This window comes from Acomys russatus, chromosome 19 (genome assembly GCF_903995435.1).
Source record: "Acomys russatus chromosome 19, mAcoRus1.1, whole genome shotgun sequence".
NCBI classification, from domain to species: domain Eukaryota; kingdom Metazoa; phylum Chordata; class Mammalia; order Rodentia; family Muridae; genus Acomys; species Acomys russatus.
The window spans coordinates 32,056,225-32,080,080 of NC_067155.1; the positions used below are offsets into that span (position 1 = coordinate 32,056,225).

The 23,856-nt window shown below is 51.9% G+C and overlaps 1 protein-coding gene across 1 annotated transcript in view; it reads left to right on the forward strand.

Moving 5' to 3' along the window:
- Smurf1 (SMAD specific E3 ubiquitin protein ligase 1) overlaps positions 1-22,151 on the forward strand; it is a 92,945-nt gene extending 70,794 nt beyond the window's left edge. The window contains exons 7-18 of the mRNA XM_051162972.1: positions 682-923; positions 2,547-2,631; positions 3,752-3,898; positions 5,460-5,658; positions 7,820-7,923; positions 13,508-13,622; positions 15,218-15,396; positions 16,264-16,401; positions 17,295-17,415; positions 18,106-18,307; positions 19,551-19,635; positions 21,014-22,151. Of these exons, the coding sequence (XP_051018929.1) occupies positions 682-923; positions 2,547-2,631; positions 3,752-3,898; positions 5,460-5,658; positions 7,820-7,923; positions 13,508-13,622; positions 15,218-15,396; positions 16,264-16,401; positions 17,295-17,415; positions 18,106-18,307; positions 19,551-19,635; positions 21,014-21,113 (1,717 nt within the window). The 3' untranslated portion in view covers positions 21,114-22,151. The remainder of the gene's footprint in view (positions 1-681; positions 924-2,546; positions 2,632-3,751; positions 3,899-5,459; positions 5,659-7,819; positions 7,924-13,507; positions 13,623-15,217; positions 15,397-16,263; positions 16,402-17,294; positions 17,416-18,105; positions 18,308-19,550; positions 19,636-21,013) is intronic.
- Positions 22,152-23,856: the final 1,705 nt, after the last annotated feature.

A 23,856-nucleotide genomic window follows, 5' to 3' on the forward strand; every position in this document is an offset into this window, starting at 1 on the left:
CTGCAGTAATGGAGAGGCCATTGTCTTCTTTAAAAAAAAAAAAAGACTCTGTGCTAAAATGTGTACAGGTAAAATGGTAAGTGGTAAAATGCCGGGATGGGGCTGACGGTGACCTGGTGGCGGGAGAAATGGAGAGCAGCCTGGTGACACCGCCATAACTGGCTGCTGGCTCCCGACAGAGGCCCATTGTTCTGGTCCTTCACATCGTGCATGTATTTGAAAAATTTTAATATGAGGTTTTTTTTTTAAAGTATTTGATCATAAGGGGAAGTGACTCATTAAGGTGAATTGTTTTTTAAACTGCTGGGTGGGGAGAGTTATAAAGCACTTAGACTCATAGTATTTTATGTAACCACGAGTTCCATCCTCAAGTAAAATAACAAGGAAAAATGGAGCATTTGGATAAAATCAGGAAAAATGAAATGGGAGGAGCACCTGCTGCTTCTCCTAGGCCATCATCAGCTGCACTTCAGGTGCCTCTGCTAGCGCTCTTAGGCCTGGTTCGCTCTGGCCTCCTGTTCCTCGTCAGGATCCCTCTCTCATTGGACACTCTGAATGTCATGAAACTTAGCAGTGGGAACACTGTCCCTCATTAAAGGGATATAAAGCAAATGCGTGTGACCTTTGAGTGTGTCTTGAGACCTTTCGTGATGTTTCCACGCCTGCTCTGCCCCCTTCCAGAACAGTGTATGAGGACTCAGGCCCCGGAAGGCCGCTCAGCTGCCTCATGGAGGAACCTGCCCCATATACAGACGGTACTGGTGCAGCAGCCGGAGGTGGCAACTGTCGGTTTGTGGAGTCTCCAAGCCAAGACCAGAGACTCCAGGTACAACGCCTCCGAAATCCTGAGATTCGAGGGTCCCTACAGACGCCCCAGAATCGACCACATGGCCACCAGTCACCGGAGTTGCCTGAAGGCTATGGTGAGTGTCTTAGTTTGTTCCCTGTTGCTGTGCTAAACACTCAAAGTAATTGGGGGGTGGGGGGAGGGTTTGCTCAGGCTTACCAGCTATAGCTGCCACTGAGGGCAGGCAGCGTGGGAGCTGCAACAGACACTGCAGCAGAAGCCATGGAGGAGTGCTGCTGCTGCTGCTGCTGCTTGCTCCTCACAGCTCGTCCACCCTGCTTGCTGGCTTTTTTTTTGTTTTGTTTTTTGAGACAGGGTCTGAAGTCCTGGCTGGTTTGGAAACTAACTATGCAGACCAGCCTGGCCTTGAACTCAGAGCTCCACCTGCCTCTGTCTCCTAAGTGCTAAGACTAAAGACATGTGCCACCATGCCTAGCCTCACCTGCTTTCTTATACTATCCAGGACCACCTGCACAGCGGGCTAGGCCATCCCAAGTTAATCATTAATCAAGAAAGTACCCCACAGACTGGCCTACAGGCCAATCTGGTGGAGACATTTTCAAGTATCCTGTGCACCACTGCTAGTGGCCTCGCTGTGCCTTCCGTGGCTGTGACATTGGATGGCCCTGGCCACATGTGCATAGGAAAGCCGTAATGAACTCTGGAGCAGGCATCCTTTTTCTCTGTGGAAAGGCCACCTGGAAATGCTAGCTACATCCATACCAAAGAGACAAGGCAGTGTGAAGAAAGCAAGTAAACTCATGGTGGTCTGAGATTTGGGCATGGAAGGGATGTCACGGGATGGAGTGAGCAGAGCCACGTGGCTTTGGTGGAGTGAAGGGCCAAGAGGGGGTGTTGACCACAGCAGCAGACCACCCAGATGTATGCACGTTAGGAGATGGAAGGTTGTGTCTGTGGCAGAAGTGGGTGGAGGCATCTGCTTCAGGGTGGCTCAGTGAGGGAAGGCCCAGGAGAAATGGGTTCTCCCCAAAGATGGGGACAGAGTGGACTTGAAGCCAGCCACAGCCTTACAGTTCTGTTCTCGGTGATCATAAAGAGTGTTGAAAGAAGCAGGTACCTGGGGTGCACACTTGCAGACACGTACAGGGGTGCACACCTGTAGTCACACCACTGAGGGTGTCAGACAGGTACAGGGGTGTGCACCTATACACTACTGAGGGTGTCAGACAGGTACAGGGGTGCGCACCTATACACTACTGAGGGTGTCAGACAGGTACAGGGGTGCGCACCTATACACCACTGAGGGTGTCAGACAGGTACAGGGGTGCGCACCTATACACTACTGAGGGTGCTAAGGCAGGAGAGTCACGAGTTCAAGGCCAGTTTGGGCTACATCACAAGACCTGTGTCAAAACACCAGCGTATGTACATCCGTACACACGTACATATATACATCATACATAATATAACTTAAAAATAAAAATCTTAGGAGTCTGAAAGTATTTAATCCCAGCACTCGGGAGGCAGAGGCAGGTGGATCACTGTGAGTTCAAGGGCAGCCTGGTCTACAAAGTGAGTCTTGAACAGCCAGGGCTACACAGAGAAGCCCTGTCTCGAAAAACCAAAAAAAAAAAAAAAAAAAAAAAAAAAAAAAAAAAAAAAAAAAAAGAGTCTGAAACTGGGATTAGAGTAGAAACTGGGGTTGAATTTACTTACACAAATCCCCTTTCTCACGCAGAGCAAAGGACGACAATACAGGGACAAGTTTACTTTTTGCACACACAGACTGGAGTCAGCACGTGGCACGACCCCAGGATCCCCAGGTAGGCCTCACAGGCCTGAGGAGCCAGCCTCGCTCTTGGAAGCTAACAGTGCAGCGCTGTGGGAGGGGAGATGGAGGCTGGGACTTGCTGGGCAGGGGCGAGTGTGGGGGAGAGCAGAAATATGGTGGGCCTCAGTCGCTGTTGAAGTTGGCCACATGGCCACCTACTGTGGTCTCTCTCTCTCTCTCTCTACGTTTTTGTAAGTGTATAAACTTCCATGATAAAAAGTTAAAACAGGAAAGATAAAGACTTAGTCACCCTTTCTCTCTTCTGCTTTGCTGCCCCTCTTGCTTCAGTCCCTTGGGGACCATTCCGGGGGGACATGAAGCTTTTCTATACGAATTCCTTCTGCAAGGCCATACATCCGAGCCCAGGTCAGAGAGATCCCGCCCCACCCCGTGCCAGAGTTAAGTTTCTTTCTTTCCTTGCTGTTTTCCTTCCTTTTCTGTTCCCTTCTACAGTAGCATTACTCCCTAAGAGACCTTGGGTAATGTTCATTTCCTTTTTATTCATAATTTGTTCCCCTCAAAAAGCAGCTTCCCACCTCTGGTGTTGAGTTGAGTACTCAGGGCCTGTCATTTGCATGGGAGTATTACCGGCAAATGAATGAGACCCCTCCTGGCGTGCATCGGTAAGAAATAACAGGTCCCCTATGCCTGGATCACAGTGAAGTTATCAAGGGGCCAGAAGCGAAAGCACTTGCTGAACCTGGGGAGGCCTTGTAGTTGGCCGTCATGCCAGCCCTCCCCAGTCTTGAAAGTGTGGGGGCCTCAGGAGCTTTTCAGTGGAGGAATCTTTGCTACACCAAACATCTGGTTCCTTTGATTGTGATTCCCAAGAGCTTACGGACAGAAGTCAGGTGCCTCCTGCTAGTCTGGCCCTCTGTTGTGTAAGAAAGGGTGTCCCTGGGGTAGCCTCCGTTCCTGTGGTAGCTCTTACTAGCCAGGTGTGGCTGCTGTTTGTAGGCCAGAGGCTTGGACGTACTGGGCTTGGCACGAGTAGCAGTGTGACAGGGACGTGAACACCTTGCTGGGAAACCCCAATGGCCACTGGCGCTGGGCTCCGTCTTACTCCTTGGTTTTCAGTGGGCTAAAGCTCTGTGTATGTTCCGTTTTGCTAGAGACCTTAACAGTGTGAACTGCGATGAACTCGGGCCGCTGCCTCCAGGCTGGGAAGTCAGAAGTACAGTGTCGGGAAGAATCTATTTTGTAGATCACAATAATAGGACAACCCAGTTTACAGACCCACGGCTTCACCACATCATGAAGTAAGACCTTAGCATCTTTGCTTTATAATTGGATGCTTCCTTGCATCAACATTGGTGTTGGGGGGGGCGGGTTGTGGAGCGAGCGCCCAGCAATGGTGTGGGTGCCTGCAGAGGCCATAGGTCAATGTCGAGTTCTTCCTCCATCGTTCTCTACCCTAATTTTTGAGCAGAGTGACCTGGAACTCACCCCTTTGGCTTGTCTAGCTGTCTAGCAAGTCCTGGGGGTCTGCCTGGCTCCACCCCCCCAGCACTAGAGTTTTTACTTAGGTGCTGGGAATCTGAATTTAAGTCCTCATGCTCGCAAAGCAAGCACTTGACTTCCTGAAGCCATTCGCTCAACCCCACAGGAATAATTTTCTTAATGTATCTCCTGTAGTGTTTGCTTGATGGTGGGCACGAGGAAAACAAGGCAGACATTTGAACAGTGACACCGCTTAATAAGCCTGGAGATTAGCATAACCATTCCTAAGGCTAAGCGCGTTGCTCACAGCACATTCTGTAAGGCCCTGCTGCTACGGGGCTGCTGCTTGCTGCAGGCTTTCCCGTGCCTGGCATTCCTGCCTTGGAAGTGGGTGTGATCTTTTGTAGTCCACAGACACAGCCTCACACATACCTCTGCAGTGTGGCTGGCGTAGTGGCAAAACTTGAATAAAGCAAAATGGCATGCTGTCCCTAGTGGCCCGAGTCCTGTCACTGATTTCATTCTTAGCTTGATCAGGAAGAGGAGTGGGTGCCACTGGGTGTCACGGGCAGTTTGCTTTTCCCTCCTGGCCTGGCTCCCAGTGACCTCCTGTGACAGTCTCCTGCCAGCCTCATTGCATCTCTGCCAAGACCCTTCCAGTGGCGTACTAGTTGGCATCAGGGACATACATAGATGCCTGACACACAGTGACAATTTCTGTCGTAATTTTCAGTAATAATATAGCAGATTGTATTAGTCAGGTTCTCTAGAGGAACAGATTGATTAAGGTGGCATACAGGCTGTGGTCCAGCTAATCCAGCAATGGCTGTCTACCAACAGCTTGTCCAAGAATCCAGGAGCTGGTCAGTCCATGAGCCTGGTGCCTCAGTATATGCTCAGTCTATTCGAGATCCTGAAGAAAGTAGGCATTAATTGCCAGTGAGGGAAATGGACTCACCAGAGCAAGAGCAAGCAGGCAAAGATAGCGACCTTCCCTTCTTGTGTCCTTTATCTAGGCTGCCACCAGAAGGTGTGGCTCAGATTAAAGATGGATCTCCCACCTTAAAGGATCTGGATTAAAGCTCGTACCTCCCCACTTTACAGATCCAGATCAGAAATGGATCTTTCTACCTCAGATGGCCTAATTAAACCAAAAAACAAAACCTTCTAGGTGTGCCCAGCCATTTGGGTTTTAGTTCATCCCTGTAGTAAAGTTAACAACCAAGAATAGCCATTGCATAGATAAATGACTGCTGGGAATTGGGCGTCTCTGTGTTTGCACCCCAGGCTAGCAGCATCATTCATCTGAGCAGTCCTGTCATTAGAAGTGCTTGCTGGGGTCTAGTGTGGCCTTCCAGTGACGGCTGGGTCTCTTTGCAGTCACCAGTGCCAACTCAAGGAGCCCAGCCAGCCGCTGCAGGTGCCCAGCGAGGGCTCAGTGGAGGACGAGGAGCTGCCTGCCCAGAGATACGAGAGAGATTTAGTCCAGAAGCTCAAAGTTCTGAGGCACGAGCTCTCTCTTCAGCAGCCCCAAGCTGGTCATTGTCGCATAGAAGTTTCCAGAGAAGAAATATTTGAGGTAAAGAATTACATCTTGCTAAACCGTGTAGTGCCATGGAGAAACACGCACGGGGGTGGAGGGTGTTGTGTCAGGTGAGCTGTGTTTACCACCTTGGTGGACTCTGCTTTCTGCTTGGTATTCCAAGGATCAGTTGTACTGATTTGTTTCTGTTGTTCAATATTTTATTATAGCTGGGTGTAGTAGCACTTTCTTTTTATCCCTGTACTAGGGAGGCAGGGGCAGGTGGGTCTTCATGAGTTTGAGGCCAGTGTAGTCTATATAGTGAGTTCCAGGACAGGCAGGGCTATGCAGTGTGACCCTGTCTCAAAAAAAAAAAAAAGCCTGTTTTCATCAGGGCTCGTCATTACACAAGGCTCTGCTGCACACTCTTCTCTGCCCGTCTCACCCAGCCTCCGCTCTCCACTTTCTTCCCTCCCATAGTCTTGTTTCCCTAAAGTTTCACTTCTGCTTTTAGATATGTGTATGATTTTATGTATCTATAAAATTTAGGAATCCTGTAAATGAGAAAAAAAACCACATATTTTTCTAGGACGGGCTTAATTTGCTCACTTGATTATCTCCATTCGCTTCCATTTTCCCTCCAAAGATAGAGCTTAATTCTACACATAAGAAAAATTCCGGTGCCTGTACCCGCCACATGTTTTTTGTGCACTCCCCTCTTGTTGGACACCGGGCTGGGTTCCATGATTCAGCTATTGAGAACAAGCATGGATGACTGTGGACCCATGAAGCACTCTGAAGTACATACATGCACATTGTAATCCAGTCATACTTTGTTGAGAAACCTCCAGACTGACTTCCATGGTGGCTGGACTACTTCCCACTCCCACCAGCTGTGTATAAGCGTTTCCCTTTGTTCATATTCTCAATAGCATTTATTTATTTTTTTACTGCCTACTGTTTGGACAGGAGTGAAATGGACTCCCTGTGTAGTTTTTTTTTTTTTTTTTTTTTTTTTTTTGAGTTCCCTGTATACTATATATATGAGTCCTCTTAAATGAGTACAGCTAGCAAACATTCCCCCCTCCAGGGGTCAATTTTCTTGTTTTGTGAGATGCAGGGCTTTTCAGGACCAAGGCTCGTGCTGAGCGGAATTGTCTCTGACAGCAGTGCTAAGTGCTCAGTGGCTTCTATGCAGAAGCTGGTCACTTGGGGCTGGGATCCTAGCTGGCCATGAGCAGATGTCAATCATTTCTCAGCCTGGGTGTTCTCCTCACACCCACTCATTCCTTCCAGAGTTTCAGCTGGGGCGCTTCCTTCTCAAGACGGCATGTGGCCATATGGCCTGGTCTTGTCTCTTAAGAGGAGGAAGGAAAATGGTTCTGTCCCCTGCCAGTTCCTGGCAGTCAAAATCTCAACATGGTTAGGGCTTTCTGCACAAGAAAGTGGCTCATGAGGTAAAACCTGAGCTGTGTTTGGCCTTCACCCTGCCCACTTATGTGGAGACACTTGGCAGAAACTATCAGAGGCAGTTTACCTGTTTGGACAACTTGGTGAGCATCTGTCTCAAAGTTGTAAAAACGAAAAGGGGCTGCTCAGCAGCAGAGCACCTGCCTAGAATCCCCCAGTGAGGGGCTGGGGTGTGGCTCAGTGGTAGAGCCCCTGCCTAGAATCCCCCAGTGAGGGGCTGGGGTCTGGCTCAGTGGTAGAGCCCCTGCCTAGAATCCCCCAGTGAGGGGCTGGGGTGTGGCTCAGTGGAAGAGCACCTGCCTAGAATTCCCCCCAGTGAGGGGCTAGGGTGTGGCTCAGTGATAGAGCCCCTACCTAGAATCCCCCAGTGAGGGGCTGGGTGTGGCTCAGTGGTAGAGCACCTGCCTAGAATCCCCCAGTGAGGGGTTGGGGTGTGGCTCAGTGGTAGAGCCCCTGCCTAGGATTCCCCAGTAAGGGGCTGGGGTGTGGCTCAGTGGTAGAGCCCCTGCCTAGAGTCCCCCAGTGAGGGGCTGGGGTGTGGCTCGGTGGTAGAGCACCTGCCTAGAGTCCCCCAGTGAGGGGCTGGGGTGTGGCTCAGTGGTAGAGGCCCTGCCTAGAATCCCCCAGTGAGGGGCTGGGTGTGGCTCACTTGTAACACTTGTCTAGTATGTTGGAGTACCTGGGTTCCATCCATTCCATCCTCGGCCCACACAAAGCCTTTTCTCTGAACCATGGCTTTGCTGTGTAGGAGTCATATCGCCAGATCATGAAGATGCGGCCGAAAGACCTCAAGAAGCGCCTGATGGTAAAGTTCCGAGGGGAGGAAGGTTTGGACTATGGTGGAGTGGCACGGTGAGTTACTATCCATCTCCTTTCCCACGAGTCTCGGGTCACTGTGGCTGCATTTCAGGGGAGCTATTTGCCCCTCACTTCCCAAGTGGCATAGTGGAGCATGCCCTGCTCCATTGGCCGCATCCGCATGGGCACCCAGCTCCTCCTGCTGACTTGAGCTACTGATGTCACCAGTTTGAAAATGGGTGATTGTCCCTTTGTCTACCTGGCATAGTCAGGATTAAACTCTTAAGCACACTCCTTTTTCACCTCACGAATCTGAGCACAAGGGCCGCTCCTGAGCCTAACATGGAGGCAGATGGGGGTGGGACACACGTGTAAATTCTACTTGTCCCCAGGAAAAATTACAAGATGCTGGCATTCTAGTTGGACTAATTAAAGTAAATTTTAAAAGAATAATGAAAGCCTGTCTTTCCTGCCCAACTCTTTTCACTTTTGAGACAAGGGCTTCTTAAGTCTCCAAGTTTGTCCTAAGAGGCTTGTGGTATCATCCAGGCAGATGGCACCATCCAAGTTCAGGGATCTGGTCACAGCCATGGATGCTGGGCAGCAGTGGGGAAGGGATGAGCATCTGCTCTAACATTGGTCTCTCTTCAGCCCTCCATGCCTGCCACTCAAGCTCTCTGAAACACTTTTCTTTCTAAAGACTGACTGACTTTATGTGTGGGTGTTTTGACTCCATGTGTGTCTATGCACCATGGACATGCAGTACCTACAGAGGCCAGAAGAGGGCATCAGATTCCCCTGGAGGGCCAGGTGTGGTGGCACACGCCTTTAAACCCAGCACTCCGGAGGAATAGGCAGGTGGATCTCTGAGTTCGAGGACCACCAAGGATACACAGAGAAACCCTGTCTCAAAACAAAACAAAACAAACAAACAAACAAAAAACAGATTCCCCTGGAACTGGGGTTGGGATTACACATGGTTGTGAGCTGCCATGTGGGTGCTGTGAATCAGGTAACCTGCAAGACCAGTCAGTATTCTTAACCACTGAGCTATCTCTCCAGCCCCTCTACTTTTAAATCACAGAATAATGTTTAGCCCTTTAGAGTTGGATTGGTGTGTGGAGTCCATGTTTTCTCTTGTGTTGTTTCTCCACATACTCCTCCCCATTTGCCCTGTCCCAGAATTCACTACAGAGCATAGACTGGTCTAAACAAAAGTCATCTTTCAGCCTCAGCCTCTCGAGTGATGGAATTACAGATAGGAAGCACCACATGTGGCTTCTTTTTAAAATCAGGCTTTATCTTCCATGCCCCATAAATTAAAAAATGCCCCAGGACACCAAAGGCAGCCGTCTCCTTAAAGGCTTGGTCTGTCCATGGCTCTCCAGCCTGAGCGTCAGCCTCTGCTTCTGGGTCAGACCCTTGACATTGGGATCCCAGCCTCTTTCTTGACTTCTCCCCTGTGTGGTGTAAATTTTCTTCTGTCTGTGCCCCTAACAGTAGCTGCATGGTGAGGAACTTTGTTTAGCTCATGGCCAGACACATCTCTAGCTCCAGAGTGGCTCTGATCCCAAGCTCCCAACTCTGTACATTCCTGCTATGCACAGAAGTCGCACTTCCTCACAGCTCCCCCTCCTGCTCACAGGTCCCCCTCCTGCTCACAGCTCCCCCTCCTGCTCACAGCTCCCCCTCCTGCTCACAGCTCCTCCTCCTGCTCACAGCTCCCCCTCCTGCTCACAGCTCCTCCTCCTGCTCACAGCTCCTCCTCCTGCTCACAGCTCCCCCTCCTGCTCACAGCTCCCCCCCTCACAGCTCCTCCTCCTGTCTCACAGCTCCTCCTCCTGTCTCACAGCTCCTCCTCCTGTCTCACAGCTCCTCCTCCTGTCTCACAGCTCCTCCTCCTGTCTCACAGCTCCTCCTCCTGTCTCACAGCTCCCCCTCTTGTCTCACAGCTCCCCCTCCTGTCTCACAGCTCCCCCTCCTGTCTCACAGCTCCCCCTCCTGTCTCAGCTCCTCCTCCTGTCTCACAGCTCCTCCTCCTGTCTCACAGCTCCTCCTCCTGTCTCACAGCTCCTCCTCCTGTCTCACAGCTCCTCCTCCTGTCTCACAGCTCCTCCTCCTGCTCACAGCTCCTCCTCCTGTCTCACAGATCCTCCTCCTGCTCACAGCTCCCCCCCTCACAGCTCCTCCTCCTGTCTCACAGCTCTCCCTCCTGCTCACAGCTCCCCCTCCTGCTCACAGCTCCCCCTCCTGCCTCACAGCTCCTCCTCCTGCTCACAGCTCCTCCTCCTGCTCACAGCTCCTCCTCCTGCTCACAGCTCCTCCTCCTGCTCACAGCTCCTCCTCCTGTCTCACAGCTCCTCCTCCTTTCTCACAGCTCCCCCTCCTGTCTCACAGCTCCTCCTCCTCCTTACAGCTCCTCCTCCTGCCTCACGGCTCCTCCTCCTGTCTCACAGCTCTCCCTCCTGCTCACAGCTCCTCCTCCTGTCTCACAGCTCCTCCTCCTGTCTCACAGCTCCCCCTCCTGTCTCACAGCTCCCCCTCCTGCTCACAGCTCCCCCTCCTGTCTCACAGCTCCCCCTCCTGTCTCACAGCTCCTCCTCCTGTCTCACAGCTCCTCCTCCTGTCTCACAGCTCCCCCTCCTGCTCACAGCTCCTCCTCCTGCTCACAGCTCCTCCTCCGGTCTCACAACTCCTCCTCCTGCTCACAGCTCCCCCTCCTGTCTCACAGCTCCCCCTCCTGTCTCACAGCTCCTCCTCCTGTCTCACAGCTCCTCCTCCTGTCTCACAGCTCCTCCTCCTGTCTCACAGCTCTCCCTCCTGCTCACAGCTCCCCCTCCTGCTCACAGCTCCCCCTCCTGCCTCACAGCTCCTCCTCCTGCTCACAGCTCCTCCTCCTGCTCACAGCTCCTCCTCCTGCTCACAGCTCCTCCTCCTGCTCACAGCTCCTCCTCCTGTCTCACAGCTCCTCCTCCTTTCTCACAGCTCCCCCTCCTGTCTCACAGCTCCTCCTCCTCCTTACAGCTCCTCCTCCTGCCTCACGGCTCCTCCTCCTGTCTCACAGCTCTCCCTCCTGCTCACAGCTCCTCCTCCTGTCTCACAGATCCTCTTCCTGCTCACAGCTCCCCCCTGCTCACAGCTCCTCCTCCTGTCTCACAGATCCTCTTCCTGCTCACAGCTCCCCCCTGCTCACAGCTCCTCCTCCTGTCTCACAGCTCCCCCTCCTGTCTCACAGCTCCTCCTCCTGTCTCACAGCTCCTCCTCCTGTCTCACAGCTCCTCCTCCTGTGGCTCCTCCTCCTGTCTCACAGCTCCTCCTGTCTCACAGCTCCCCCTCCTGTCTCACAGCTCCCCCTCCTGCTCACAGCTCCCCCTCCTGTCTCACAGCTCCTCCTCCTGTCTCACAGCTCCTCTTCCTGCTCACAGCTCCTCCTCCTGCTCACAGCTCCTCCTCCTGCTCACAGCTCCCCCTCCTGTCTCACAGCTCCTCCTCCTGTCTCACAGCTCCTCTTCCTGCTCACAGCTCCTCCTCCTGCTCACAGCTCCTCCTCCTGCTCACAGCTCCCCCTCCTGTCTCACAGATCCTCCTCCTGCTCACAGATCCTCCTCCTGTCTCACAGCTCCTCCTCCTGTCTCACAGCTCCTCCTCCTGTCTCACAGCTCCTCCTCCTGTCTCACAGCTCCTCCTCCTGTCTCACAGCTCCCCCTCCTGCTCACAGCTCTCCCTCCTGCTCACAGCTCCCCCTCCTGTCTCACAGCTCCTCCTCCTGCTCACAGCTCCTCCTCCTGTCTCACAGATCCTCTTCCTGCTCACAGCTCCCCCCTGCTCACAGCTCTTCCTCCTGTCTCACAGCTCCTCCTCCTGCTCACAGCTTCTACCTTATTTCTCTTCTGTCTCTCCCCTTTTTTCTCTTTCCTTTCTGCAGTGGTTCCTTACCTTATCTTCCAGTGCTTGGAGGCAAGGCAGTGTTTTTAAGCTACCATATAACACAATAATTTATTGAATTCCATTCTAGACAAGTACGAAATGAGGAATTTAATGCATTAACGCATAATGAAGTCTTCTCACTGGAGAGCCTCCCATCAACCACAAGAGTGTTCCATAGGAATTGCATTTACTCACTAGTCACCAGCTCTGGAGGCTTGGCAGTGACCTAGGTGCTGGGTACAGGTGCACACCATGGCATGTTTTCGGCCCCACAGTCATGTACTCTTAACCCGATGAGGGACGTAGTGCTTAGAGAAGCACAGAAGGGCAGGGAAGCACATTTTGGCAGATGAGACCAAGGAGGTCCCCTAGTCCTTTGATGATGCCCAACAGAAAGTCCAGATGGGAGAGCATCAGTCTTAGCCAATTTGGTCTGACATGTCTATGTATCGTTGGTATATTTCCATCACTTTCTTGTACAGATGGCTTTGATCTGTGCTACCCTCCCCTAACCTACCTCCTCTCTGTTTGAAGGAGTAAGAAACTCCACAATAAAACTTGAGGCTGTTGTCTCGAGGTCTATCCTTTTGGAAAGTGCTTTGCCCCAAGTACCTGCAGGATTGAACCCTTCCCATAGCACAGTGCCTCACGCTCCACCACAGCCCTTAATTCTGTTTCCAGCGAAAGTAGTTATTGCATTTCGCTGCTTTTGATTTGGAATTTTTTTTTAAACAGTAGAGTAATTCAAGCATTAAAGGAATGTAGAAAGTAAATTAGCCAATGTATTCCTGCCAGATGTCTAAACTCTCAGCGTTCTCTAATGTCTGTAGATTCATCTAGTTGGCTTTGGTGTTTGTTTTTACATTATACAGTGATGAGAGGCTGAGGAGAGGCTCAGTCTGTAGCGTGTCTGCCCTGAAGGCGTGAGGACCTGAGTGCGAGCCTCAGAGCCCACATAAGCCCGGCACAGGCCATGTGTCTGTGACCCTGCAGCTGGGGAAGGGAGACAGGAAATTACCAGGACTCACTCACCAGCCTGCCTCAAAAAACAACCTGGAGAGCAATTAGGGAACACATATGAAGTCAACCTCTAACCTTCACATGAACACATTCACATAAACATGTGCGCACACATATACAAATAAAATTCCAAAAATGAAAGTGGTCCATGCGGCCCAGAGTAAGAATTCAGCTGGAACCTAGAAGAGTATAGTTGTCCACAGAATCTCTCTGCTTCCTGGAAACGTGAAACGTTCCCCTATCAAACTCTTTACTGTAGAGTGCTTAGAAGTTGGAATGGGCAGTGGTGGCGCAGGTCTTTAATCCCAGTACTTGGGAGGCAGAGGCAGGTGGATCTCTGTGAGTTCGAAGCCAGCCTGGTCTATAAAGTGAGCTCAGGACAGCCAAGGCTACACAGAGAAACCCTACCTCAAAAGGAAAGAAAGAAACCGGAACTAGAGAGATGGCTCAGCAGTCAAGAGCACTTACTGCTCCCGCAAAGGATCTGACCTAGGTTTCCAGCACCCACATGGCAATTCACATCCTCCTGAAACTTCAGCTCCAGAGGATCTGATGCCCTCTTCTGGCCTTCTCGGGTATTGCATGCATGTAGCATACATTTTCATGTACTTAAAAAAAAAAAAAAAAAACAGCAAAAGAGTATGAAACCAATACTGTTAGCCCATGTGAGCTCTGTTGTTATTGTTCCCAGGGAGTGGCTGTATCTGTTGTGCCATGAAATGTTGAATCCATATTATGGACTCTTCCAGTATTCTACGGACAATATTTACACACTGCAGATCAACCCAGACTCTTCTATCAACCCTGTGAGTATTACAGTGAGGACTGAGGAGTCCAGCTGGAGATGCTGAGGAGAACTCAGGGCAGGGGTGGGGACCACTTAATTTGCCAGACCTGATTCCATCCCAGATTCTAGCCAAGTTCAGCTGCAGGGCCCGCTCTCTGCAGGGGAGGGCTGTGGATCTGAGCTGCTCTGTGCCCAGCACTTCACCTTTGAGGAACTCTCATTTGGTGGTAGATCATGCCCCTTTGATTGTCATATTAAGAGCTAGGTTGCCAAGTCTGTACTCTGGTCAAAATTGGAAAAGGCCCATAATTCAGCATGTGGTAGATATAAGAGACACACCCAAGGGTGGGTCTGAAACCGTGGGGGACTTCTGTGGGACCACAGCCAGTGTCACAAGGCCACAGAGTTGAAATCGGGGTCAAGCTCTACTAGAGAATTTAAATACGAATAGACCTGTGGTTGGGAGAATGGCTCAGCCACACAAGCATGAAGACCTGAGTCAGACTGCAGAACCCACACAGAAAGTCTGATGTGGCTGAGTGTGGTGGCACACACTTTAATTCCAGCTCTTGGGAGGTAGAGGCAGCCACATCTCTGAGTTAGAGCTCAGCCTGATCTACAGAGTGAGTTCAAGGACAGCCAGGGCTATGTAGAGAAACTCCATCTTAAAACTCCAAATAAAGCTGAGTACAGTGGTGCATGCCTGTAATCCCAGCACTCGGGGAGGCAGGCAGATCAACAATGCCTGATTCGAGGCCAGCCTGATCAATAAAGCAAGTCCAGGACAGCCAGGGCTACAGAAAGAAACTATCTCAAACAAAAACCAGAAACAATCCCAGAAACCAGGCATGGTGGTGTATGCAGCAGGGAGGTGGAAATGGGTGATCCCTGGAACTGGATGGCTGGGCAGCTAACCTGTAAGATCCAGGTTCAGTGAAAGGTCCCGGCTCAAAAAAGTGGGCAGCCACCTGAGGAATCAAAGTGACCTTGAGCTTTGCTGCGCACATACATGTGCACTTGGACATATACCAACATGCACAGACACCACACATGCACAGACACACAGTGTGAGTAAACCTTTACTCAGCCTGGGAGTGGAGTTCTGACATGTGTTCTGAGGTGGCTGTCATTCTGGGCTGGAATCAGAAACATGAGCCTTGTCTGCCTCAGCACCACAAGCGCTTCAGCGAGGAAGGAGACACACCCTCTCAATTGTCAGGGCAGCCGCCACATGTTAATTTTGGACCAGGCCCCTGCAAGTTAAGTCAAAGTTCTCAGCAAGATAGTGGACCTGGATCCATATACAGAGTGTTAGGCCAGGGTATGGTGGCACATGCCTGTCCTCCCACGACTCTGAGGGCTGAGACAGGAGGATTCTCAGTACCAATCCCACCTGAGTTAGAAGTGAGTGAATGTGTAGCTAAATACCATCCTTGTCTGTCTGGCCATGGGTTGTGATGGGCTGCTGAGGATATGTCTTGTTATTTCTCGAGTCAGGGGAAGCCTGCGTGTGGGGACTGGATGTCACCTGTGGGTCACCTACCCCACCCCACCCTCCCACCCGCAAGCAGCTCATCCTTCTAATGGCTTGCTGTTGTCTGGTGCCACCTATAGGACCATCTGTCTTACTTCCACTTTGTGGGTCGCATCATGGGTCTGGCTGTGTTCCATGGACACTACATAAACGGGGGCTTCACAGTCCCGTTCTACAAGCAGCTCCTGGGGAAACCCATCCAGCTGTCGGATCTGGAGTCAGTGGATCCAGAGCTGCACAAGAGCTTGGTGTGGATTCTGTAAGTGTCATCACTCCTGTCCCACAGCCCCAGAGTTCGGAGTGTGTTTGTCGTGTGTACACATGCTTTGGGGGGAATAGGAGTGAACTACAGAGAGTAAAGAACAAACATAGTGTTGTGATTACTAATTAACAAACCAGGTGTAGTGGAATGAAATTGATGTGTGGGGGGGGGGAAGAGAGGGAGAGAGAGAAACACACACAGGCAAGTACCCCCATAGTTTCTCAGGTGATCTGTAGAAGGCAAGAGAAAGTATTAAAACAAAATTAATATTTAGTCACCTTTGCTTTAGAGTTAGCCAAAATGCTTTGCAGGGTAGCAGGAACAGGATGAGCTATGGGTTTGGTGTGTCCCTGTGGAAGAGCCAGGGCCTGAAAAGACAAAGAGTGGGCTGGAGAGATGGCTCAGAGGTTTAGAGCACTGGATGTTCTTTTAGAGGTCCTGAGTTCACTTCCCTGCAACCACATAGTGCCTCAGAGCCATCTATAATGAGATCTGGTGCCCTCTTCTGGTGGGCAAGCACACATGCAGGCAGAGTGCTGTATACATAATAAATAAAATAAATCTTAAAAAAAAAAAAAAAAAGGAAAAAGGAAAGAAGAAAAGAAAAAGAGGCCTTATTTTCCTGGCTTCTGTCCTTTTGACTCAGCTGCCTCTTCACAGCATCCTCCCAGACTAATTGCCCCTAGAGCAATTAGGCCTCATGTCCCATGGTGTCATAGGATGACTGAGTGACACCCCCAGGGAATGGGAGTCACAAAGTCAGGGCAGAACCTGAGCTGTGCCTGCCAGCTACCCAGCACAGGCCTCTCCAGTCCCCTAGGACTCCCTGGCACAGGCCTAACCAGCGTTTGCCTGTGTCCACAGAGAGAATGACATCACGCCAGTGCTGGACCACACCTTCTGCGTGGAGCACAATGCTTTCGGGCGGATCCTTCAGCATGAACTAAAACCTAATGGCAGAAATGTGCCCGTCACTGAGGAGAATAAGAAAGAATACGTCCGGTAATATGCAGGGCTGGCTTCCGTGGGACAGCCCAGATCTGGGTGCAGAGGTGCCAAGCTGGGGTCAGCAGCGGTAGCTGCCAGTGTGTCCAAGGACTCCCCTACAGTATCTCAGTGCCAACCTGAGGGACAGTTACATGCATTAGCCATTCAGAACTGTGGATGTGTCATACTGTCAAGCGCACCTTGCAGACCCAATTGGAAATCTTGGCAGTCCTGGCAGGTCTCACTAATCCCTTTTGCCTTTTTTAGTAGAAAACCAGAATGCCAGGACTGGTTCGTTTTTAACTTGCTATAAAGGTGCAGAGCTGTAAGTCCTGCACTTGTGAGGCTGACACAGGAGCCCAGCCTGGGCTACAGAGACCCTTTATTCAGGATGAGCGGGGAGGGAAGAAAAGAGACAGATAAAGCCAGATAGGATGGGACAGACCTTAATCTCAACACTCAGAAGCTACAAATCAGTGGGATTCCAGGCCAGCCTCTAGGAGAGCCAGTTCAAGACCAGCCTGGGTTACATGAATGACGCCTTGTCTCAAAAGGGGCTGGAGTGATGACTCGGCGGTTAAGAGTACTTGCTGCTCTTCCAGAGGACCTGCACCCACATGGTGGCTCGTAACTGTAACTGCATCCCCTCTTCTGGCCTTCACAGGCACCAGGGACATACTTGATGCAGATATGCAGGGAGAACATGCATGTGCTTAAAATAATAATTAAAGATAAGACCAGATGACCAAACTAAGAGCTACCAGGGGAGGCTGGGGGCAGGCTGGTGTCCACTCAGCAGGTTCTAACATTAACCTCATGCCTGCTGTCACAGCTGCTCCAGCTACTGTGGGGACAGTGCGTTCATGGTCTTTCCCCAATTACTTCAGTTGTATGGCTTTTCCCCTCAGGTTGTACGTAAACTGGAGGTTTATGAGAGGCATTGAAGCCCAGTTCTTAGCGCTGCAGAAAGGCTTTAATGAACTCATTCCCCAACACTTACTGAAGCCCTTTGACCAGAAGGAACTAGAGGTAAGTGCTAGGCCACCGGCTGGCCTCTGTGGGGAGGGAATCTGAGGCCACCTGAACTGCCTCATCACACACTGGGAGGAGTCTGTCCCCTTGCGAGCAATGGCTGAATCTTCCTGAATAGTTCCAGGTGTCCGTGCCTTGGATTTTTGGCATCTCTAGCCCTTATCTTGAACCAGGCCTCGCTCAGGCCAGTTCTCTGCTCTCCACTCTGGCTATTAATAGACTAAGAACATGTCATTGTCATAGACTTGGACAGTGACTCATTCATTCCTCGCCAGCTCTGCCTGGTGCCAAGTGGCCTGAGCCTTCCATCTTGTTCTCATAGCCATCTGCACACTGTGAAGCTGAGGGCTTTGGAGGGGAGCGTCTCTGTGTGAGCCAGTAAGTCGCCAGCAAGCTCTTAAACAAAGTGGAGAGCATGCTCCAGGGCCTCACATCCCACGTGCCCTGTGGGGTTCTCTCCCTGTCAGCCATTTCCAGTCACTCTTCCCTGGTGCAGAGCAGTCTTATGCCTGAGGGTCTGGGGTGTCGCCCACTGGCAGCAGTGTGCCAGACTGTGCAGCCAGAGGTGGCTGCTGGGCTTTGGGAGTTGCACTGTCAGTGCTTCCTGAGTGTCGGGAGTCATGGAGGGGGGTGGGGCAGTGTCTTAGGCGTTGTAGGTGTAACCCCCAGCCTGATCCCTTTCCCCAGCTGATAATAGGTGGACTGGATAAGATAGACCTCAACGACTGGAAGTCAAACACGAGGCTGAAGCATTGTGTGGCCGACAGCAACATCGTCCGGTGGTTCTGGCAGGCGGTGGAGACCTTCGACGAGGAGAGGCGGGCCAGACTTCTGCAGTTCGTGACGGGATCCACGCGCGTTCCTCTCCAAGGCTTCAAGGCTCTGCAAGGTGACTGACGTGGAGTCAGGGCCACTCCCTGGGGTGTTTGTCTGGTGTATTCTGTCCCAGGTTTCAGAAGCAAGCACTGAAATGTGGGCCATTCCACCAGAGAATGATGGTAGCTAGTGTTCTCATAACAAATGCTTAGTCCTGGGGTGCCTGGCAGGTGTGGTGTGGGGGGGTCACACTGGTGCCCCCTGTGGGCCCATGGATCCCATGTTCTCTAAAAATCTAAGAGTAGCAGGGGCTACCAGTCATCTCTGGTGTTCACAAACCAACATGGATGCCCCTGAGCCTTGAGCAACAGCCTACACCACCCTATAGGGGCGGGTGGAGGTCAGGAGCTTAACTACTCCAGAGCTGCTGCAAGTGTGGAGTCCTCCCGGCCTTGAGGGACCAAATGCGACCTTATTTTCATAGGCAAGCCTGTAGGAGACTCTTCAGAGCAACAAGGCTCCTTGCCTAGCACCCTGACTCTGGGGTCTTCACCTTGTCCTAGCATGGCCGCTAGTACTTGGCTAAGCCTGGGCTTGCTGCTTCTCCCCCACCAAGTGGGTGGGCGGAGCAGGGCTTGCTGCCCCTCATACATCATGGTGCACTGCAGCACACTGAAGACATGGGCTTTATTCTCTGCCCGCTAAAGAAAAAACAGGTTCATTAGTGAGTTGTGTAGGGGTTCAGATATTTGTGACGCCGCGCCCCCCCCCCCCCCCCCCCCCCCACCGCTGGCGTGTTTGCTAAACGTTCCCATTGAGAAAAACCCTTTTGGGAACAGAGTCCCCATCCAGTCCCAGAGTGGCTGGTCCCCTGGGAAGAAAGAACGAATGCTTCTTAGAGCAAGGCCTTCAACTGGAGGCACACAGGCCAGGTGCAGAGTGACTACGAAGCACTAGGGGTTAATCTCCCCAGCCCAGCAGGCTACACTGCCCATCCTGCCTGTGTCAGCGGGGCCAAGCCTGGCTGTGTAACCCACCTATCAGCACAGTACAGGCCCTGGCTGCTGTAGCTGCAGCAACAGGCGGAGGCTAGGAACAGCCACAAGCATCCAGGAGACCAAAGTCCTGTGGCTCATGTTTCCCGTCAACTAAAGTACAGGGACAAACCAGTCTGCCTCAGTTACTCCAAAAAAGAGGTTCCTGGGCAGGCCCTATGTAGGGGCTTCAGGAATGCATCACACTGCCACAGGGCCTCCTCGCCAGGCAGTCCCAGGCTTTGTCTCTGAAGTGCATTAACTAGAATGTTGTCTTGTAAGGCTCTACAGGCGCGGCAGGGCCCCGGCTATTCACCATCCACTTGATAGACGCCAACACAGACAACCTACCCAAGGCCCATACCTGGTAAGCTCCCCCCCTGTGGGCTCATGTGTCGTGTCATCTTCAGTAGAATCTCAGATCACACCCGAGGGTCACACAAGACTCAGCAGGTCCCACTGTGTCATTGCTTTTGATGTGATACAGAGCAGTTAAAGCTATGGTGCCTACCACCTGGGCTGTACCCTGAAGGCTCATAGATGTCTCGCGCGCGTGTGTGTACGCGCACACAGGTGCCCAGCAGAAAGGGAGAGTCACTGTCTATCTGATCTGTGTCTTCACATTTTTCCTTCTCAGAACTTCATTGACAATATTGTCCACCATGGATTTGTGTCTTGGTAGTTTGATTCTGTCTCAGGGTCATTACCTCTACTTCAGGGTCCAGTTCCCAAGGTTGCTGGGGTGCTCCATGATAGGACAGAAGGTTCCAATGCTGGCTGTGACCTAATGAAGACGTTTGTAGAGTGAACAGTTTATGTATTGCAGCTGGTGTTCACATCTGCACGATGGGCTAATGGGCTAACACATTCATTCCCAGGATCATGTAGGACACCCAGGCTACCTTAGCACGGTATGCCATGTGTTCCTGCAGAGTGGGTGTGTGGCTTTGGCACGTGCCACTATGTCCCTTTACAAGGCCTCTGTCCTTCAGTAACCTAGCATCTCTGGTCTAGATTTTTATATTTTTTAATTTGAGACAGGGTCTCTCTGCGTAGCCTTGGCTGTCCTGGACTCGCTTTGTAGACCAGGCTGGCCTTGAACTCACAGAGATCCACCTGCCTCTGCCTCCCAAGTGCTGGGATTAAAGGTGTGCACCACCACGCCAGGCTTCTGATCTAGATTTTTAAAAAGTATACCCTTCACCCAGTTCCTTACCACCATTCCTGATTGCTCTGTGCCTGTGACTGACTGACAGGCCACTGCTCTTCTCTTTATTGGTTTTTTAAATTACTATAAGATAATAGGTGTGTCTCTGCACAAATACTTAAAATAAGTTTCCCCCTGGAAATCTTAGGTGGTGAGTTTGGGATTCATCTCTCTTTCTAGGATTTGGTGTTGTCTCACTTGTCAGACCCAGCATGCTCTAGTAGGGAACTGACCAACCCCCAGTGGGCGGTAGGGTACCTGATGGTCAGGCCAGTGTGAAGAAATCGCAGCCAGAGACAGAACGGTGAGCAGGAAGTGTACAGGCTAACATTTTGGTTTTGTAGCTCTTAAGGTTTGCGGTGGGTTGATTGGAAATACAAAACCAAAGCAAACAAGAACCTGTGCTGAAAGCTGAAGCCGTGTGTTCTTCCCAGTGGAAGATGACACTCCCCATCCTGCGCCACTGTACTTACTCGCAGTGTGTCTGAGGGCCCAGTGACGCCCAGCAGTGACTCTGGCTCCCTCTGTCCTTTTCCAGCTTTAACCGGATCGACATCCCACCCTATGAGTCCTATGAAAAGCTCTATGAGAAGCTGCTGACGGCAGTGGAGGAGACCTGTGGCTTTGCCGTGGAGTGACGAGAAGCCAGAGGCTGCAGAGTCTCGCTCACAACCACCAGACCCAAAGCAAATGGCGTCTGCACGCCTCCCGCATAGCGGGCTGAGGCCTGAGATTCTAGAAACCTGAGGGAAAAGGCTCGTCTCCCTCCTCCTCTGGGGCGGGCAGGCCAGGGGACTTTCACAGGTGGCTCCCACCCGTTTATCCTTCCTTTATTACAGTTCACCCACCCTCCATCACCCATCCAATAAAACGCAGCCAGGTTTCACCCTCAGCCTCCTTGGCATGGTGGGAAGGCTGTGGTGTCTCCGGGAGTATCGACCCATGATCAGGACCAAGCTGGGCCCCTGAGGGTTTGGTTTGCATGGTCTCTGTGCCAGCTCTCCCCTCTCAGTGTAGCCTAAAGGCCCCTTTTCAAGTTTTAGCAGCTGCCGATAGCTTCCCAGGCTCAGATTCCAGGCATCACAAGCTAGCTGCCTGTTCCAGGTAGCAGGTGGATTTCTAAGCAGGAAATAAACACACAGTGTATGCTTGCTGGGATTCCACCATGGCAGGAAGCTCGAGGCAAAATGTGTTTTCTCCTTGGAGAGGTAAAGGAATTGGAGCAGCCTTCATGGAGGCCCAGGCTATTTCTTTTCAGGGTATCCTGGCTGAAAAGATGGCTTTGCACAGGGGGAAAAAATCTTTAAAAGTCCAATTTGCTGTGTTCTCTACCCAGTTTGAAATTCTCACGTCATGGAGCTAAGCAAAGAATGACCAAAATCAGCCTCAGACCCCTGGACCCAGCTCTGTTCCTGTGCCTGGGGATCCGGAGGCTCCTGGCTGTCTTGAAATGCTACTGGACTTTTTTTAAATATGGGAATTGCTAAGAGCTAAACTAACCGAACAATTTTGTCACCACAGCCACTGGATTGGGACAGCAGGAGAGACTGCTGACCTGGGGTCCCCTGATGCAGCTCCCCAGGGTTGGTGCTATGCACAAAGCAGGGTGTGACGGAGCCTGTGGCAACAGGGTGGGGGCTTTACCTCCCTACATGGCCCTCTCCCCCAGTGGCAACGGTGATTTGCTGCTCAGTCTTTGTCTTCTGATGAGCAAGGCCAAAGCCAGCCTAAGGCCGCATCTCAAACACCACTTCCAATCTGCACAAGTGTCAGAAGCGTTGACTCACCAGAGCGGCTGGACTCAGGCAGCTGAAGTCTGGTGGAAGGCAGAGCAGCGGCCATTCTCCACGTGTGGTTTTGTTGTTTTAGTTTGTGCTGGGAACCAGAACAGGGTAATTCATTAGCAAGACATTTCATGGGTACCGGGGTTCAGGTTCAGCCATGAGTTGCGGTTGTGTGGGGAATGACCAGGATGGTCCTGTTGGGCCACTGGCTTTTGTGTTCTTTTCATTGCTTACCCTCAGGCTGGGGGGTGGGGAAGTGTCTTCCCTCCTGTCCCTGCTGCTTCTGTCCAGTGCACTCTGGAAGCAGTTTTGAAGTGACCGGGGGGGGGGGGGGGGGGGGGGGGGGGGGGGGGCGGCCGGATTCACAGGTCCCACGCACCCCCTCACCCGAGGTTTGTCCAGCTTGGTGGCCACTGGCACTACAGAGTGTGACTTAGCTGCACTCTGGTTGCAGTGCAAGGTTCGCAGACAGAAAGGATGCTAGGTACCCTCGTCGCACAAGGGCTGGATCCGTCCCACCTCCCAGGCCAGCCTGGGGCCTTATTCGTCTCTCGATTGTCTGCCTTGCCCCAATAGGGCTTCTGTGTTTCATCCATCATCGTGCTTCTGAGGGCATTCCAAAACCCAGCTCCCTCAGGACTCAGAGTTTTTTAAAAAATGTGAGGAAGCCTGTGCCCTAAGTTGTAGCCAGTCCATGGGAAGCAGCCAGACCCTGCAGAGTGACACTCTGAAGGTTAGAAACCCTGCCTGTTGCCATCGCGGTGTCCCAGGCTGCAGTGATGAAGGAAACCAGGGTCCTGTGCTTGGGAGATGTGCTGTCGAAGTGTCAAGTCACAGCGTTCCTGCTGCTGGAGTGATGGGGGACAAGCCTTAGGAGTCCCTTGTCAGGTTTCCTTTGAGGAAGAGCCAGAGGTCGGGCCCTCAGGGGCACACATACCACCCCACTAAGGCTTCTAACCATCTTTCTGCTCACATCGCCTGTGGGTTCCCCCGTTGCCAGTTCCGAGTGTCACAGCCTCCCCCAGGTGTCTGTTCTGCGTAGCACTGTCCTCTGTTGGTGCCGCTGCACTTCCTTGTCCGTCTACCGTGGTTAGGCCCTTCTGAAGCTCCTCAAAGGACACTGCGTGGCCGGCCCACGGCAAAGCTCCTGGTTGCCCTGCTTTGGATCTGGGTGAAGCCCTTTCCTATACGATCTTGATTGTCGTCCCTTCTGGTGGCCCCAGGCGATCCACTGTCACCATGTCACCCAGATGCTTCAGGAGCCCTGCTCTCCAGGCTCCCTCACCAGCGGCCCGCAGCCACACTCAGGGATGCAGCAACACCACTCTGCTCCGCAGTGCTCCGAGAGGAAGTGCCCGGCTGCAACAGTGGGGAGGCAGCAAGCTGCAGCCTCTTGCTTTCTGTTGGGAGACTGCCACAAGATGGGATGTTGACCCCTACCCTGGCTTGGCCACATGGTCAGGTTCAGGATAGGTGGACCCTGGACTGGCCTTCTGCAGAGAACATGCCCCACCCTACTGCAGCAGGTAGAGGGCCACCTGGCAGCCTTCTGAAACAGTGTGGATTTTTCAATGTGTTTCTAATGTATTCTAATTTA